At 52.5% G+C, this 18,070-nt stretch overlaps 1 protein-coding gene across 1 annotated transcript; it reads left to right on the top strand.

Moving 5' to 3' along the window:
* The first annotated feature begins 243 nt into the window (after nucleotides 1–243).
* Nucleotides 244–17,816, top strand: GYS1 (glycogen synthase 1). Its single transcript, XM_055553613.1, has 16 exons — nucleotides 244–568; nucleotides 2,050–2,231; nucleotides 4,436–4,627; nucleotides 5,809–5,994; nucleotides 6,237–6,381; nucleotides 7,330–7,447; nucleotides 7,747–7,867; nucleotides 8,158–8,264; nucleotides 10,321–10,380; nucleotides 10,471–10,549; nucleotides 12,126–12,239; nucleotides 12,560–12,686; nucleotides 14,074–14,169; nucleotides 14,359–14,522; nucleotides 14,962–15,042; nucleotides 15,228–17,816. The coding sequence occupies exons 1-16, from the start codon at nucleotides 451–453 to the stop codon at nucleotides 15,546–15,548; spliced, it is 2,211 nt and encodes a 736-aa protein (XP_055409588.1). The 5' UTR covers nucleotides 244–450; the 3' UTR covers nucleotides 15,549–17,816.
* Nucleotides 17,817–18,070: the final 254 nt, after the last annotated feature.

Genomic DNA, 18,070 nt, shown 5'->3' with positions numbered 1-18,070 from the left:
CTCCAATTCTGGGGCCTCAGCTTCGGATTGACAGGGTTGAAGGCCAATCAGCTAGCGCAGCAGCAAACCCCGTTCACCCGAGCTCCCTTCAGCTGTCGAGGCGGAGGTGGGGCCGAGCCGAGTGAACGCTACATTATCCACCAATGAGAAGATGCGGGATCCCCGCCCCCGGGCGCAGACCAATGGCGTTGGCCGGGGGGCGGGCGCCGCCTCCTGGTGGCCTCAAGGTTTCACTGCAGGAGCCCCAGGGGGCTCAGTGACGCTGCGCCCGCTTGCAGCCCGGGTCTGACCGCTCCGGGCGGGGGTGCGGTCGTGCAATAGGAAGCCGAGGGCGGTGCGAGCTTCCCGTCGGGCACCAGCTACCTGGCCCGGCGCCCTGCCCAGTGCATTCCTTCGACACCTCTAGGGCCCCCACCGGTGGCCCCCGGGAGCCCTCTAACCGCGTCGGCCATGCCTCTAAACCGCACTTTGTCCATGTCCTCCCTGCCAGGACTGGAGGACTGGGAGGATGAATTCGACCTGGAGAACTCAGTGCTCTTCGAGGTGGCCTGGGAGGTGGCCAACAAGGGTGAGCAAACCGGGCAGAGGGACCCGGACGAGAAGAGCAGGCGGGGATGGGGGCCCGGAATATTAAGTAACAGCGAACGAGGCTGCATGGCATGATTCTGGGTCCTGGGCAAGGAGCCTGTGACTCCTGTGCCCTTGGAGAGGAGCTGGAGTTTGTCTCCTGGGCCCTGGAGGGAGGGGATGAGTCGCATAAGATGAAAGGAGCCTGGAAACCCAGGTCCTGGGTCCTAGGGGAGAGGGGGTTAAAATGAAAAAGACCAGAGACTTGGGTCCTCGATAGGGAAGGAGATGCGGGGAGGAGGGTGGGGGTAGGTTTTGGCACTTCAGAACTGTGGCCCTAGGTGGGGAAGGATCTTGGGATGTAACTCCGGATTTGAAAGAGAGCCCACTTGGAGATGGGATGCATGAATCGTGGTGGGAGAATTTGGGGAACTGGTCATTTGAGAGTAAATATGTGAGGAGGCTGGAGACCCTAATTCTTAGATCCTAGGGTGAGAGAGCTTTGGGGCCTGGATGGCAGGGTTCTGAGTGCCTGAGCTCCGGATTCGGAGGAGTAGAGGAGCCTCTTCAGACACATGCGCGCTGGATTGGGGGAAGACTGGGAAGTCCTAAGTTGGTCAGGGGTTGGGCCCTGGGATGGGAGTGGCTGGGGGCCTGGATTTCTGGGTCCCAGGCTCCAAAGCGCCTGATGTTCTGGTTTGGAGAAGGCTGGGGCTGGAAACCCAGGAGCGAGGCAGTCTAGCGCCACAGAAGGAAGGAAGCTGGGATTTTGCATTACTGAGTTTTGGGAGAGAAAAGGGGGGCAGGGGGTGGTGGGGCTGCGGGTGTCTGCAAACACAGAGCCATGGATCACCAGGGTCCAGGCTCCAGGGGGTAAGGAGTCTGGAGGCCCAGACTCCTGGGTCTAGAATGGAGTCATGGGCGGGGCAGGGCCATGAGTGCCTGTGTCCCCCTGTGGGGAGAGAGAACTGGGGAACTGGTTGTCAGAGTCCCTGGCGGGTGAGGGATGACAGCTCTGGCTTCTTAGGGACGACTGTGGGAACCTAAATGAGGCCATGAAGAGGGATTCTCCCTTATTGTGTCCTGGAGCCTGACTGGGAATTTAAACCCAGCTCCCTTAAGCTGGCAATTCAAGAACTTGGACCCTGATAACCCTTGTCAGCTTCTGTCCTCCTCGGCCCCAGCCCCTAATTCTGTCACACCTGGGAGCCAAGGCCCCCAGTCTCTTGTCTTAGACTCAGAAGTCCAGCCTGAACCCTCTTCTCCCTCCAAGTCCTGACCCCAGCCCCCTCCTCCCATTGACCCAGGAGTATCATCCATCAACCGCCTCTCCCCTCCTCCCTCTGACCCTGAAGTGCGGGCTCCCAGTTCCCTGTTCCCTCTGAGCCAGAGGTCCCTGGCTCCTGCGCCCCTGCGCCCCTCCCCAGGCCCCAGGTCTGTGGACCTCAGCGGGGGCCTGTTCTCATGTACTTGGGCCCGCAGTGGGCGGGATCTACACAGTGCTGCAGACGAAGGCAAAGGTGACGGGGGACGAGTGGGGCGACAACTACTACCTGGTGGGACCGTACACGGAGCAGGGCGTGAGGACCCAGGTGGAGCTGCTGGAACCCCCGACCCCGGCCCTGAAGAGGACGCTGGACTCCATGAACAGCAAGGGCTGCAAGGTGGGGCATGGCCCGGCCGAGCGCGGGATGGGGGCAGCGGAAGGAGGAAGAGCAGGGGGTGGGCAGCCCCAGGGAGACAGGGAGGCCTGCACAGAAACTCAGGATGGCCCAGTACTTTCCCAGGCAGACATAGAGGAGGTAAGATTGACAGACACTCAGAGAGATCCAGGACTCTGTGAAGTGAGTGAGTGAACCCCCAGCTCTAGGACATTGGTGAATGAACACAGAGAGCAGGTACAAGCAGACTGAAAGGTGGTCCTAAGAGGAAGAGGCCAAGATCCTCAGATGCAGAGAGGAAAAGAGCTAGATGGACAGATAAAACCTGCTGGGTGTGGGGTGGGGGTGAGGCAGGAGGTCAGAGCAGTTGTTCTGGAGCCTGAAGTTCAAATTCACCTTCTCTGGGGACTTTCCTGGCAGTCCAGTGGTTAAGACTTTGCCTTCCAGTGCAGGAGGTTGTGGGTTTGATCCCTGGTCAGGAAGCTAAGATCCCACATCCTTGGTTGCCAAAGAAACAAAACATAAAACAGAAACAATATTGTAACAAATTCACTAAAAGACTTTAAAAATAGTTCACAGACACAAAAAATTCCCCTTCTCTGCTTCCTCCTGTGTGACCTTGACTGATGAACTTGCTGATAGCATCCACCGTAGAGATTTCTTGGGAGGATGAAATAGCTCATAAAAAGTCTTCAACCCAGGTCCTGGCATGCAATTCGCACTGTCTGTGACCTATTATCTTTGTGGTTATTATTATCACATCATTATTACTTAAAACAGCTTGCAGAGGGAGGTGGGCAGGTAGACAAATGAGACAGCCGATGGAGACATGCCGAGTGTCCCCAAAAGTGATGGTTGCCCAGTGGTTAGAGCAACAGGGAACTAGAGTCTAGATAGGGAAGAGAGGTAGCCTGATGTTTTAGAGAGAAGGGTCTAGAAGGAGAGAGGAAGCTGAGTAACTGAGGAAGAGAGGCAGGCAGACCCAGGGGACAGAGTTTCAGATGGGCGGAGTCGGGAATTAAAAAGAGGAGAGGGGGGGAAAAAAAATAAGAAAGAGGAGGGCGAGAGTGCCAGGCACCTAGTGAGGACTGAGGATGAGAACAGAGGTTAGGCCCGAAGGCAGCAGGGCTGAGGCACAGACAGGTTGGGTTCTGGGAGGGAGAGGTACAGGCTTGCCTTCATTCATTCAGGGCCTCTGGTTTGGAATGGGGTCTGGAGTCCAATCAGGAGGGGCTGTGTCCCTAAGAAACCCTAGGGCGGCCCAGTCCCTCCCCCAGGGCAGCTGCTGTCCACGTGCTGGGGGCCTAAGAATAGCCCCCCCAGCCAAAGGGCAGACAACAGCTGGGAGGGGGAGGGGCATCAGGGAAAAGCCACGTTGGGAGGAGTAGGGTGGCTCAGCCGGATGGAGGTGTGGCAGCAGGCCCAGAAGCTGGGCCACAGGAATCTGGAGGAAGCCAACAGATCAGAGAAACATGGCAGGGGGCAGAAATCCAACCTGGAGGCTTAGAAACTCAGCAGTGGTAGCCCCCGGGGTGTGGAAAGTGGGCGGGCAGTATTAGAAAGCAGGCTGCAGAGTGTAAGATGGGCTGGGAGCAGGGGAAAGAGGAAGCAGGTGACGTATATGGTGAAAGAATCAGAAACAAGGCAGCAAGGGGTAAAAGCAGCAGCCAGTGAGCCTCAGAAAGGAAAGCTGATGGGAGAAAGCCGCTTGATGACTAGTGGAAGAAATGTGGCAGCGGACATAGAAACAAGGCAGCGGGATGGAGAAATGATTAGCAGGGCAGTACGGGGCTCGGAGGCAGGACATGAGCAGTGTAGGTTATAAGTAGTGAAGGGCGACAGCTGTTACAGCAACTAAGCAAGGGGGACTTTCCCACTCAGGGCACAAGTTCAATCCCTGATCAGGATCTAAGATCCCACATGCTGTGCGGTGTGGCAAAAATAAACACAAATTTTGAAAAGAAGGAAATGAAGCAAGGAATGGGGAGAGATGCCACAGCCGAGATGAGAAAAGATTGTGGGAGGAATAACTAACAGCAAACGGAGAAATAAGGCCACGGGTGAAAAATTAGCCCCAGATAAAGAAAAAGAAGGTAGAAGAACCCAGGCTGTGAGCCTGGACGTCTGCCTGGGGATGGAAGAAACACAGATGCTGTGACCAGAGACAGGTGGCCAAAACCCTAAGCCTTCCTGTGTTCCCTCTGCAGGTGTACTTCGGGCGCTGGCTGATCGAGGGGGGCCCCCTGGTGGTGCTCCTTGATGTGGGGGCCTCAGCCTGGGCCCTGGAGCGCTGGAAGGGAGAGCTATGGGACACATGCAACATTGGGGTGCCCTGGTATGACCGGGAGGCCAACGACGCCGTCCTTTTTGGCTTCCTCACCACCTGGTTCCTGGGTGAGGTAGGCCCCACTGTCAGCGCCTCTGTCACTTCTTTTGACCCCAGGTCCCAAATTACAACGGCCATCAGCCCCTGGCCAGAGGGTTGCCAGGTGGTCGGAGGGTTGTTGGTATCTCTTCTGCCCGAGCATTCTGGGAATTGTAGTCCTTTAAGCCAGGGATTAGATCTAATCTTTGGGAACATGGACATCCAGGGGCCTAGATTTTTCTTTCTTCAGAGAGCCAATCTCAACTCCAGATCATCCACTCCAGTCTTCCAAATATGGAAATTCCAAGCTCCTAGCTCTAGAGGAGGCTGGCTTGACAGGAAGGCTCACCCTAGGGAATTCTGGGAGTTGTAATTCTCTCATCCTATATTGGGCTGCTGCTGCTGCTGCTAAGTCACTTCAGTCGTGTCCGACTCTGTGCGACCCCATAGACGGCAGCTCACCAGGCTCCCCCGTCCCTGGCATTCTCCAGGCAAGAACACTGGAGTGGGTTGCCATTTCCTTCTCCAATGCATGAAAGTGAAAAGTGAAAGTGAAATTGCTTTTAGTCGTGTCTGACTCTTAGCAACCACATGGACAACAGCCTACCAGGCTCCTCTGTCCATAGGATTTTCCAGGCAAGAGTACTGGAGTGGGGTGCCATCGCCTTCTCCATATATTGGGCTAGACTTGGCTTTCAGATGGGGCCCCGGATGTTTAGGAATCCCCAGCCTATCTGAGAACCAGGAATCCTGTTACTGACCCTCTTCTAGGTTTTAAAAGACTCAAGATGCTTTTTTTTCCCCACACCTTGGGACAAACAGTTTATAAACTGGCTGCTTCTAGGGCATCCTGGGAGTTGTAGTCCTTCAGCAAGTGTTGGGTACAGGCCTACTCTTGACTGCCATAAAGGGTCTCCAAGAATTGTGTTCATGACCTGGGGAAAACTTTGATCTTTCTAATTCACCCCTGCTGGGACTTAGAAGGTTGGTCAAAAAACAACTCCCATCAGCCTCTGGGGATGAGGTCAGGTAGTCCAGTGGCTTCAAGGATTGAGAGGTCCTTGTCTGATGGGGATTGCAGTAGGTCACCACCTACTCTGTGCGGTAGTGGGGGTAGATTTACCGCTCTCCTGCTTCCTCATCTACGTGGGGGATCACTGGTTGTCTTCACAAAATACATGGAGACACAGCGGCCCTGTCTCTATTGCCCCACAGTTCCTGGCCCAGAGCGAGGAGAAACCACATGTGGTTGCACATTTCCACGAGTGGTTGGCAGGTGTCGGGCTCTGCCTGTGCCGCGCCCGGCGGCTGCCCGTGGCTACCATCTTCACCACCCACGCCACACTGCTGGGGCGATACCTGTGTGCCGGGGCTGTGGACTTCTACAACAACCTGGAGAATGTGAGCTGGGGATGTGGCAAATGGGGGTTGCCAATGTTACAAGACAGCCCAAAGCTGTCTTCAAAGCCCAAGGGGATCAAGTTCTCTCTTCTCCTGGGACCCAGGAGTCCAACTCCCCAGTCCTCTCCACCCTCAGACCCAGGAGTCCAGCTTTCAGCCCCTGTCTCACCCAAGACACTGGAGACTGGACCTTCTGTCTTTCCCCAGTCCTTCTAACCTGATCGCCCTTTCTGCCTGCCCAGTTCAACGTGGACAAAGAAGCAGGTGAGAGGCAAATCTATCACCGCTACTGCATGGAGCGGGCCGCAGCCCACTGCGCTCATGTCTTCACTACTGTGTCCCAGATTACCGCCATCGAGGCTCAGCACCTACTCAAAAGGAAACCAGGTAGGAAACAGGCTGGGGACCGTAGACGTAAACAAGGTAGTCTATGCCAAGTACCAATGTGTTTTTTTTTTTGCTATAAAGAGCAGAGAACTACAACTCCCAGAAGGCCATAGGTTGCTGGCCTGAATATGAGGCTGCCTGACTGTATACCCTAGAGACTAATGGGAGGTGTAGTTTCTTTAATTTCAGAAATGGTAAAATTCTTTTACTGACTAATATAGATATTGGTCTTACAAAGAGGAAGGAAGTTCCTTGGATTTTATTTTTGAGAAAAGCAGTGTTAGAACCAATTATTCTTTCCAAACTAGAGCATCTATTGTTGATGGGTGCAAGGCCTTTGGCTGGACAGCTCCTTATATTCCTGGAATTTTATCCCAGCAGCTGGTGGGGGTTATAGTTTTTCAATGATACAGTTTAATTTCTATGACAATAGCAAACAGTTGGGGCCATAAAAGAGGCTTGAAGGTAGAGAAACAGGATGGGGACATTGATTCATTCCCCCAGCTCAGGGTGCTGCTGCTGCTGCTACGTCGCTTCAGTCGTGTCCGACTCTGTGCGATCCCATAGACGGCAGCCCATCAGGCTCCCCCGTCCCTGGGATTCTCCAGGCAAGAACACTGGAGTGGGTTGCCATCTCCTTCTCCAAAGTGTAGGGGAAACAAAAGAACTACAACTCCCAGAAGCCTAGATGCTGATTTGTTCCCTGTTTAGCCATTCACAGGGGCTGATGGGAATTGTGGTTAGGCTTCTGAAATAAGCAAGCAATATTGGGCAAGAAGGTGTCTGAGTGGTAGGGCAATTGGGTCACTGCAGGAACTCACAGAGGAGCTATCGAAACAAAAACATTGTGAAAGGAAAGGGGTCTTTCCTTCATTTATTCATTCAGCCACATTGATCTGAGTGAAGAAATGAAGAAATGAAATGTGGGACCTTCTCCCCCAATCCCAGATATCGTGACCCCCAATGGACTGAATGTGAAGAAATTCTCTGCCATGCATGAGTTCCAGAACCTCCATGCTCAGAGCAAGGCTCGAATCCAGGAGTTTGTGCGGGGCCATTTTTATGGGTATGTAGGCCAGATACTTAGGTCTCAAGAGAGGAGGGGGTTGGGAGCCCAGACTCCTGGGGCCAATAGAGGGGAGAGCTGAGGGCTCAGTCTCTTGAGTTCTTGAGCACCAGCACAACGGCTGAGTATTTAAGGAAATCCCTGTCTAAGGAGAAAAGAACCACAGTTCCCATGATGAGTTCCCATGATGCCTCTGTCCTAAGATGTTCTTTGCCCCAGTGGCTTCTGGGGTTTGTAGTTTTGAGGCTTGGGTGAGGGGGCGAGGGTCTTGGCTTCACCCTGGGTTGTGGCTTCTTTAGGCACCTAGACTTCAACTTGGACAAGACCTTGTACTTCTTTATCGCCGGCCGCTATGAGTTCTCCAACAAGGGGGCCGACGTCTTCCTGGAGGCCTTGGCCCGGCTCAACTATCTGCTCAGAGTAAGGCCTGGGCTGCCAGGGGTCAAAGAGAAGGACAATGGAGACCTGGGGAGGTGGGGGCAGGGAAACCTATGTATAAAATGGGAGTGTAGGGACGACTCAGAAAGAAGATCAGAGTCCCAGTGGGGACGGTAGCTCTGTCCTATATTCTTGACAGGAAGGGACATGGCAGGGTCCTAGTGGTCTTGGGGGGTGGAAATGGGTGGGTGGTCTCAGCCTTCTCCCATGTAATCCTCACTCACACACACATACACACACACACACAAGGCCCTCCCTTTCCTCTGCCCCAGGTGAATGGCAGTGAGCAGACGGTGGTCGCCTTCTTCATCATGCCGGCTCGGACCAACAATTTCAACGTGGAAACCCTTAAGGGCCAGGCCGTGCGCAAGCAGCTTTGGTCAGCAGTCCTTGGCCCAGCATTTCCTGCGGCTCCCACTCCCATCTGTGCTTTGGGTCCCCCGTTTCTCCCGGAGTCTCAGTTTTGTCATCTATAACATGATCAACCCATCCCCGACCTGATTCCTAGCAAAGTCACTGGCTTCAGATGTGTCCGGCCCCGAGGCATATGAAATTGCAGTCACAGGCAGGGTGAATGTGACTGCGGGACCAGGGCTCTGATATCCAACCAGCGAGTTCAGCTCACGCCCCTGTCCCACGCTGGCTTTGTAACCTGAGGCCAGCCACTCAGCCTCTCAGGCCTTTCTCTCTTCCTTCCTTTTCTTGGCTGTACTGGGTCTTCATTGCTCTGCATGGGCTTTCTCTAGTTGTGACGAGCAGGGGTTACTCTCTAGTTTCAGTGCATGGGCTCAGTAGTTAGAGAGCTCGGGCTTAGTTGCTCCATGGGATGTGGAATCTTCCTGGACCAGGGACTGAACCCGTGTCCCCTGCATTGTGTCATATACGGTCGTGGAAGTAAAAGTCACTCAGTCATATCTGACTCTTTGCGACCCCATGGACTATACAGTCCATGGAATTCTCCAGGCCAAAATACTGGAGTGGGTAGCCTTTCCCTTCTCCAGGGGATCTTCCTGACTCAGGAATTGAACCTGGGTCTCCTGCATTGCAGGCAGATTCGTTACCCACTGAGCTATGAGGGAAGCCCTCTTTTTTCTTTTAATATTTATTATTTATTTGGCTGCCCTGAGTCTTAGTTGCAGCACATGGGATCTTTAGCATGTGAACTCTTAGTTGCACAAGCCTCAGTTTCTTTTTTTTTTTTTTTATTAATTATTTTTGGCTGCACCTGGGTCTTTGTTGCTGCACATGGGCTTTCTCTAGTCGTGTTGAGCTGGGGCTACTCTTGAGTTGCAGTGTGCAGGCATGTCATTGCAGTGGCTTCTCCTGCTGCAGAGCACGGGCTCTGGGGTGCACAGGCCTCAGTAGTTGTGGCTCGCAGGCTCTCGAGTGTGGTGGCAGTAGTTGTGCACAGGTTAGTTGCCTGGGGCATGTGGGATCTTCCTAGACCAGGGATTGAACCTGTGTCCCCTCCATTGGCATGTGGATTCTTAACCACTGGACCATCAGGGAAGTCCAAGCCTCAGTTTCTTCACTCACTAGCCATTGGCTGGCTATTCCTTGAGCTCCTACTGTGTGCCAGGTGCTGTTCTAGGCATTGGGAACACAGTTGTGAACCAGAAAGGTAAAATCCCTGCCCTCATGGAGTTCACGTTCTAGAAAGTTCTATAGAAAGTGCTCTGGCCCCCCCCCCCAAAAAAAAAGCAGGACTGGGATATGAAATGGGGTTGTCGTGATAGGTCACAGTGAGAAAGTACCAGCAAGTAGAGACCAAGAGAGGAAATGAGGGAGAGAGCATTGTGTATATCTGGGGAACAGCATTTCAGGCAGAGGGAACAGCAAGTGCAAAGGCCCTGTAGCATGTTTGAGAAACAGCAAGGAAGCCAATGGGGATGGAGCAGAATGCCCTAGGGAGATGGGGTAGAAAATGAAGCCAGAGCTCTGAGAGGACCATGAACAGAGGAATGTCAATGACATTGTAGGGTGGCACTTGGGTAGCTTTACTTGTGTCCATACATTTTCCCCTCTCAGAACGTAATTTTCCCTTTTAATAAAATGGGGCTTAGGATCGCTAGCACAAATCCTAATAATAGCTGACATTTCTGGAAGGTTCACTGTGTGCCGGGCACTGTGCATTTTTTGTCATGACCTCATTGAATTCGCACTGCAAACCTTTGAGGTTGCTTCTATTTTTATCCCCGTCTGACAGATGAGTCACCGAAGTCAGAGAGGGAAGCCCATCTGTCCCTGGCCACACAGCTGATGCAAGGCACAAGGAAACCAAGCCTTCTAGGACCTAATTCCCTGAGTCCCCATCCTCCAGCCCAGAAATCCCCAGGGCTTCTCTCTGCTCAGACCTCAACTTCCCAGCTGCCCCAGAAGCCTAACAATGAATGGCAGCTGGTCTCTTTGTAATGTTGTCGCTCTGCTTCCTCCAGGGATACGGCCAACACAGTGAAGGAAAAGTTTGGGAGGAAGCTTTACGAATCCTTGCTGGTGTGAGTGCCCTGCCCTCAGCCCTGCATCCTCCTGGGCTCTAAACCCTCTCGTCACCCATGCCCAGATGCATCCCCCTGCTCGCCTTACAGGGGGAGCCTCCCAGACATGAACAAGATGCTGGACAAGGAGGACTTCACTATGATGAAGAGAGCCATCTTTGCCACACAGGTATGGTTTGAACTCCCGAGTCGAGAGATGGCGATTCCCAGCAGCAGCCCCTGAGGCAGGCTGCCATATTAGCTCTGACCCCAGAGATGGCTGGGAGTTCTGCTTTATCGCCAAGCCCTTATTCCAGGAATCAATTTTGAAGTCAGAAGGATGTGAGCTGACTGGTATATTTTCAATTCCCAGAAGCCTTTAGGGTAGCCTGCTTTCCCACAGCTTATTCTGCCACAGAGGCTGCTGGGAGTTGTAATTCCTTTGAGTCCCTGGGGACTCCATGAACAAAAGGTAGAAGGGAGCTTAGACTAAAGTCAATAATGAAAGTGTTAGTTGTTCAGTTGTGTCAGACTCTTTGTTAAGGTCACCACAAAAGGAGAACTACAACTCCCTGCTGACTTTGGGCTTTGCTGCATGCTACCTCTACCTCTTCCCCCAGAGGCTGCTGGGAGTGGTAGTTTTGTTGGTCCTCTGAGGGTAGACTGGGGTCAGCTGAAACACTCCTTGAAGAACATTGAAAATTCTCAGCAGTTGGTGTTTCTTCTCCCACTGGTTGTTTCTAAGTTCCCAGATAGCCTTGGGAGTTGTAGCTTCTTTACATACCTGGGGTTAATTAGAGGGATGGGAAACCTTAGAGCCGATCGGCAGCCACAGAATGAGAACTACAACTCCCAGCAGCCCCTGGGGCTTTTTGCTACCTTGACTCTCCCTGCCCCAGAGACTTCTGGGAATTAGAGTTCTTTTCTTCTCTGGAGTCACGGTTTTTGGTATCTGTGGTCAGTGTTGGTGATCCATTACCTGGGGAATGGAAACCAAGACAGCCAAGTTGCTCAAATAAGGTGTGACCTGTTTTTGGCCAAACTAAAATTTCCAGAAGTTCCTTAGGCAGTTGGCCTCACTGAGGATGTTTCTGCCATGAGGCTGCTGGGAGTTGTAGTTTCCTGGGCTCCTGGAGTCAGTAAACTGAAGAGGAGTAGATTTTTTAATGAGAGGAATGATGGGACAGCTGCAAAGAACTATACATCCCAGCAGTCTCTGGGACTGCTATCGCACTAGCTCTGTCTTCCTCTAGTGACTTGTGGGAACTGTGGTTTCTTTTGAGAGTGGACTTTTGAGGGTGGAGGTGGAGAAGAGATCCAGGATTTTCTTTTTTTTTTTTTTTCCAGGATTTTCATAAGAAAACTGTAACTCCCAGCAAGCAGCCCCTGAAAGGCACAGTCTCTGCCCCCATCAATTGCTGGGAGTTACAATCCATTTGGGTTTCTTTGGTGACAGCCCAGAGTACAGAACAAGTTTAGCTACAATTCCCTGTATTCTGTGAGGCATGTTAACCCTGGCTCTGCCTCAAAGACAGCTGAAGATTATAGTTTCTTTTCAGCTCACCGTGGTTAAAAGGAAATGAAAACCTTTACAGATAGAGCCAAATAGGAAAATTACAACTCCTGGTAATCTCCTGGGTTTGTTGTTCCACAACCTGGTGAGAATTGTGGTCCCCTTAGATCCCCAGGATCAGCATGGCTCATGGGAAAGGAGGGAGCCCTCTGGCCCTTGCCTGACCCCACACCCCAACTTGTGGCCCCTACAGCGGCAATCTTTCCCTCCTGTGTGCACCCACAATATGCTGGATGACTCCTCAGACCCCATCTTGACAACCATCCGCCGAATTGGCCTCTTCAATAGTAGTGCTGACAGAGTCAAGGTGAGCGCACTGGCCAGGGTGGGGTTGAGCAAAGTCGGGGGGAGTGGTTTAGGAGGAAGGGGTGTGATATGAGGGATGGAGCCTGGCCCTCATGTTCCCAGTCTACCCTAGTTTATGAAAGGATTGCAGTGTTTAGAAAGAACCTTTGCTTCCGAGGAAGACAGCCTTGGATTCCTATCTTTGTCCTGACACTGACTTGTGTGGGTTTGGTCAAGTCTTGCATCCTCTCTGAGCCACCCAGGGAGCACCCTGGGAGCTCCCTCCACCCAGGGAGGAGCTAAATAGGGTGCTCAGGTTGAGCCCTTGTTTTTCGCTGCCAGGTGATTTTTCACCCGGAGTTCCTGTCTTCTACGAGCCCTCTGCTCCCTGTGGACTATGAGGAATTTGTCCGTGGCTGCCACCTTGGGGTCTTCCCCTCCTACTATGAGCCTTGGGGCTATACACCAGGTGAGTTCAGCGTCTGGCATAATCCTGAGCCAAGGGACTCGCCCTCCCTGAGCTCCAAGCTCCACCCTTGCGAAAGAGGAACAATGGGAACAGTCTGTTCATGTGTTTCTGTGACACAGCAGCTCATGTGATGAGTAACTAGAGGGCTGATGTCAGAGTTCACACGTGATTTCTCTGTTTGCTACTGTTTGGTTTCCGCAAACAGCAACAGCTTAAATGCACAGTTTGCTAACAATCCAGCTACTTTCCTATGTTTTTAAGGGTAAATAAATACCACATTTGCTGTAGTATTTCTTCAGTGATAAGTAATTTGACAGATCTTTTAAACAGTGCTTATGTGATGATTAGGAAACTTGCCAGTTTTGTTTTCATCCACGGTTAAAACGATGTGACCAGCCCCAACTCTATTTTTCCCATGGTGGTGGTGGTTTAGTCACTAAATTGTGTCCGACTCTTTGCGACTCCATGGACTGTAGCCTGCCAGGATCCTCTGTCCATGGGATTCCCCAGGCAAGAATACTGCAGTGGGTTGCCATTTCCTTCTTCAGGAGATCTTCCCGACTAAGGAATTGAACCCAGGTCTCCTCCATTGCAGGCAGATTCTTTAGCCACTGAGCTAGAAGTGCTACCTCTAGCCTCTATTTTTTTTTTTTTTTAATAAGCCTTGTCATATGTAGTGCCTACTTTTGCAGCTTACAGATATGTTAGAAACACATAGGAAGTATAATAAACTCCTTGAAGCATTTCTCAGCATTATTTTAAGGTAGTAAATGAGGTATAGAAGGTGCTCTGCACACAGGGTTAGTAATAATGAGAGATCTTATCTTACCTCCTATCAAAACAGACTATGGGGACTTCTGTGGTGGTCCAGTGATTGAGGTTCCTGGCTCCCTATGCAGGGGGCACGGGTTCCATGTCTGGTTGGGGAACTAAGATCCCCACATTCCGCACAGTGTGGCCAAAAAAAAGCAAAACAAACAAACAACAACAAAACAGACTATGAAGTTATGAAAACCAAAACAGTGTAACCTGGCACAGCAAAGTATCTTACAGGTTTTAAGGATTCATTAAAATGGTCGACACTGGCCCAGAGTACTGGGCTCAATAAATTAGCATCCTTATTGCCCAATTATAGACTTTTTCTTACCCTGAGCCGTTGGACAAGTGAATTCCCTTTTCTAGACCTCTTAGCGTCCCCTCTAAGAAATAGGGACTATCACTCGTGGGCTAATGCACAGCTTGATTTTTCTGGCTTCTGATTTGCTCAGCACAGCGCCCGGCACTTATTAAAGGCTCCAGTAGAGGGCGCCATTGAAGCTTTTATTGGGATTTAAGACAATACTGTAAAGACGGAAAGTAAGCAGACCTTTCTCACACCTTCCCGCAGCTGAGTGCACGGTAATGGGTATCCCCAGTGTCTCCACCAACCTCTCCGGATTCGGTTGCTTCATGGAGGAACACATCGCAGACCCCTCAGCTTACGGTCAGCGTCCGGACTGAGAGCCGAAATATTTGAATCCTGGGAAAGAGGGGTGTGGACTCTTGGGCCACTAAAAGGAGGGAGTGAACTCCTGAGTCCCAGTTGGGAGGGAGGCCTCCTGGTGCTCGCAGAGTCCCAGAGAGAATGAAGGTTTCAGTCTGTTCTCTGAGACCCCCGTCCTGGCCCCGACAGGTATCTACATTCTGGACCGGCGATTCCGCAGTCTGGATGATTCCTGCTCGCAGCTCACCTCCTTCCTCTACAGTTTCTGCCAGCAGAGCCGAAGGCAGCGCATTATCCAGCGGAACCGAACAGAGCGCCTCTCGGACCTTCTGGACTGGAAATACCTAGGCCGGGTATAACTCCCCTCCCCGTCCTCTGCGGGTGAATCAGTCACTTCCGGCTCTGGGTGTCTGATTCCCCAAGCCTCGAAAGCTGACACAAAGGGCACGCTCTCTTTTTTGTAACGCTTGCTGTCCCTTTAAAAAACTAACGACCAGAAGATACCTGGGTTGGAAGTTCTCTATTTGCATAAGGGTGTGGCCAAAGATGTATCTGATTGGAGAGTCCCGACCCTCTTAGTGGGTGTGGCTCAGAGTCTGTCCATTCACAGCCCTGCTTATCTACATAAGGGGTGGAGCCTCGGACGTGATTGGCCTAGAGGTTAAACGGAAATCACCTTGGCGTGTGCTTATCTGATTGAAGGTGTAGCCAGGACTCACCCTCCGCCAAATCTCGGGGGCGGGGTCTGCTCCTGCCCTCTGATGCCCACCCCACTTCTTTCCCTCCAACAAGTACTACATGTCAGCGCGCCACATGGCGCTAGCCAAGGCCTTTCCAGAATACTTCACCTACGAGCCTCACGAGGCTGACGCGGTAAGTGGATCCGGAGGTCCCTCTGGTGGGCCAGGAGCTAGAAAGGGAGTTGGGGGGGGGGGGGTGAGGTGGGGTGTCCCTCCTGGAGTCGCAAGGCCTCGTTGCGACTGGGACGTTGGACGCCCAGGCTGGCTCTAGGGGGCCTCTGCTCACTCTGCGGTTTGTGGCCACACCTCCGTACACAGACCCAGGGCTACCGCTACCCACGGCCAGCCTCAGTACCACCATCACCCTCGCTGTCGCGACACTCCAGCCCGCACCAGAGTGAGGATGAGGAGGAACCCCGGGACTTACCACCTGATGAAGATGGCGAGCGCTACGACGAGGACGAGGAGGCCGCCAAGGACCGGCGCAACATCCGTGCCCCCGAGTGGCCGCGCCGCGCCTCCTGCACCTCTTCCACGGGGAGCAAGCGTGGGTCTGTGGACACAGCGCCCTCCAGCTCAGTCAGCACCCCCAGCGAACCCCTTAGCCCCGCCAGCTCCCTGGGCGAGGAACGCAATTAAATCCCCAACCCCACACTATCCCTTCCCGCCCCCCGCCCCGCCAACCCTGCCTCCCTTATCTAGAGAACGGATGTGGAATGGCGCTGTCTCAAAACTTCACTCCAAATCTTCAACCCTCTGTGGGGTCCACAATCCGTCCTCCTCCGCCATACACTCCAGCCCCTCTAGCCCCGCTGTTGGAATCCCCAACACTCCAGTATCCACAACACTGTGCCTTTCTTGTGCCCTGGAATTCCCGCCGGGCCGTCCCAGAGGCCAGGGATCTGCCATTGCCCTGCTGTGGTGCCAGAGGTTTTCAGAAACCTGCTCTGTTGCCTTTTATGCTGGGGCTCCTAGAATCCCTTGCGCTTACTAATTCTACAGCATACAGAGTCTGCCACGTGCAGGCCTGGCCAGGACGCCACCGAGCACTGGAAACCATGTGGCGTCTCTGCTAATGAGACAACCAAGTCCAGAGCTGGCGCCCTTTCAGGGACTTAACTGAGTGCAGGTTCTCTATTTCAACTCCAGAACTCGGGCTCCAAGCCAGTGTAGTCCTGTTTACTCTGAGGGAGCCCTCCCTGGGGTGTCCAACTCTGCCTGGAGTATCCCTCCACCCCAACTCCCTTCTTCCTCTGCACTTTGGCCAAGCAAGTGGGGGCAGAACCACTTGGCTTCTCATTCCTACTGGAGAACACTGTCTTGGTCTAGATGCCTTTCTGGCCTTTTCTGGACCAGACCCTACTCCTCCTTCCCTGAATCTGAATTCCCCCATATCTCTAGACTCCTGTGGCTTCCAGGGAATCCCTCTGCTGAGGACAACTGGCTGTCTTCTCCTGCACCCTCCCCCAAACAACCCTCAACCGCTAGACCCACCATGAAACCACTGGGTTCTGGGTCCCAGCTGCTGATTCTAGAACCCCCGCTTCTGTGCTGCATCCTGGTCCCATCCCCTAGATCTAGAACTCAGCCCACTGGATTCTAGAACCTCCATATTTACCTCACCTCGAGGCTCTTCCATCCCCAAGCTGTGCCCTGTCCCCAGCTTTGGTGAAAGAGAGGGGCCCCTTATGTGTGCTGTGCTGTGTCTGCTGCACTTGGTTTGCAGTTGGGAGGGGAAGGCAGAAGAGGTGTGATTGAAGTGTGTCCAGAGATGAAAAAATACATATATATTTAAGAATCTCAGGTCTAGTCTGATGTGAGGGCTTGGTGGACCTGAATCCAGGCCCCGCCCTCCTCTTCCCCCACTCCTCTTTACTCCTATTCCTCCCCCTGCCCAAGGCTGGGTCCCTGTTCCCTTGTCTCACTCTGCTGTCTTAGAGATTTGGCTTGCCATTGGATTCCACTGTTATTTCAAAGGCACCTCTTGTTTTAGACTCGACTTTTAAGTGCCAAAGTTGGCTGAAGCTCTTTGGCAGAAAGCGGCTGTCACTGGAAAAAGGGCCTGTAGGGTAGCCATGAACCATATGTGGCTATTTAAATTCCTCAGTAGCACTAGTCATATGCAAGAGTGGCCACATGTGGCCCATGGCTACCCTATTGGATAGCACAGATAGAGTACATTTCCATCATTGCAAAAAGTTCTGTTGGACAGCACTAGTTCAGACCATGTTTCTACTAGGGACTCTGGCCTCTGCACTTTGGCCTTACTGTCCCCTGGATGGCTATTTGTGGGAAAAAACTTTCAGTTCTAATCTTCCCTAGGCTACATGTGCATCTCCAAACCAATCGCTTTTCAGGGGAGTAGAAAGCTCTGGTTGTTTGAATTTGGACGTATCATCTTCCTTCTGTTAGCCACTGTTTGTATCAGAAACCAGAAGTCCCCTCCCCCACCAGCAGAAAGGGCATGGTGCTTGTCTACCAGAAACAGAATCAGGGTAGGAGGTCAGCTTTTGTCCCCATTCCCCCCCACCCCACCCCCGCTTGGACTTAGCAGCTGCCTGCTAAGGCATCTTCAAGCTTCTATTCCATTTGGACAATTTCATAGTGCTGAGCCCTGAACCCTGGCTCAGTACCTGTTTCACATGATGTGGTCTCAGCTGCTGCTCAGACCCACAGGCCGGATTCTACCTTTTATGTGCCTTGAGTTCCACACAAGCAGCCTTTGGAGGTCAGATCTGGGTGTGCATGGTGATTACCATGGGTAATTTACACAGTAATTCTCAAGTCACCCACATAAAGGAGCTGGCAATTCTATTGATACTGAACCTCCCAGAATTGAGCCAGACAGTAACTTTCAGAACCTCCCAGAATTGAGCCAGACAGTAACTTTCAGAGCTCAGCAAGTGCCTGGCAACATAACTCATCTGAACCAGTTTCTAGTTACTAATTAACAGCTGTCTGCTTCCAGTTACCAACCCCAGGTTTTACCAAACTCTCCCTGGAATCTGGGCTCTACCCTTTTAGGAAGGGCAGTTAACAGCCTGGCAAAGCAGAGAACCTACTACTGCAACACCCCACAAGTGTTATGTCTTAGAACAGTAAACCGAATCGACTCCTTTCTCCCTGCCAGCCCAGTCCAACCAGCTTTATGAAGAGACCCC

This window comes from Bubalus kerabau, chromosome 17 (assembly GCF_029407905.1).
Source record: "Bubalus kerabau isolate K-KA32 ecotype Philippines breed swamp buffalo chromosome 17, PCC_UOA_SB_1v2, whole genome shotgun sequence".
In the NCBI taxonomy this organism is placed as follows: Eukaryota; Metazoa; Chordata; class Mammalia; order Artiodactyla; family Bovidae; genus Bubalus; species Bubalus kerabau.
The sequence above is the reverse complement of the archived record's forward strand: the minus strand, read 5'-3'. Positions and strand labels throughout refer to the sequence as shown.

Bases quoted from the DNA above. Each gene is read 5' to 3' on its own strand.
- GYS1 (XM_055553613.1), top strand. From the start codon at position 451: ATGCCTCTAAACCGCACTTTGTCCATGTCCTCCCTGCCAGGACTGGAG. The intron at 6,382-7,329 runs GTAGGAAACAGG...CCCCAATCCCAG, and splicing joins CCTACTCAAAAGGAAACCAG to ATATCGTGACCCCCAATGGA. The intron at 10,381-10,470 runs GTGAGTGCCCTG...CTCGCCTTACAG, and splicing joins CTTTACGAATCCTTGCTGGT to GGGGAGCCTCCCAGACATGA.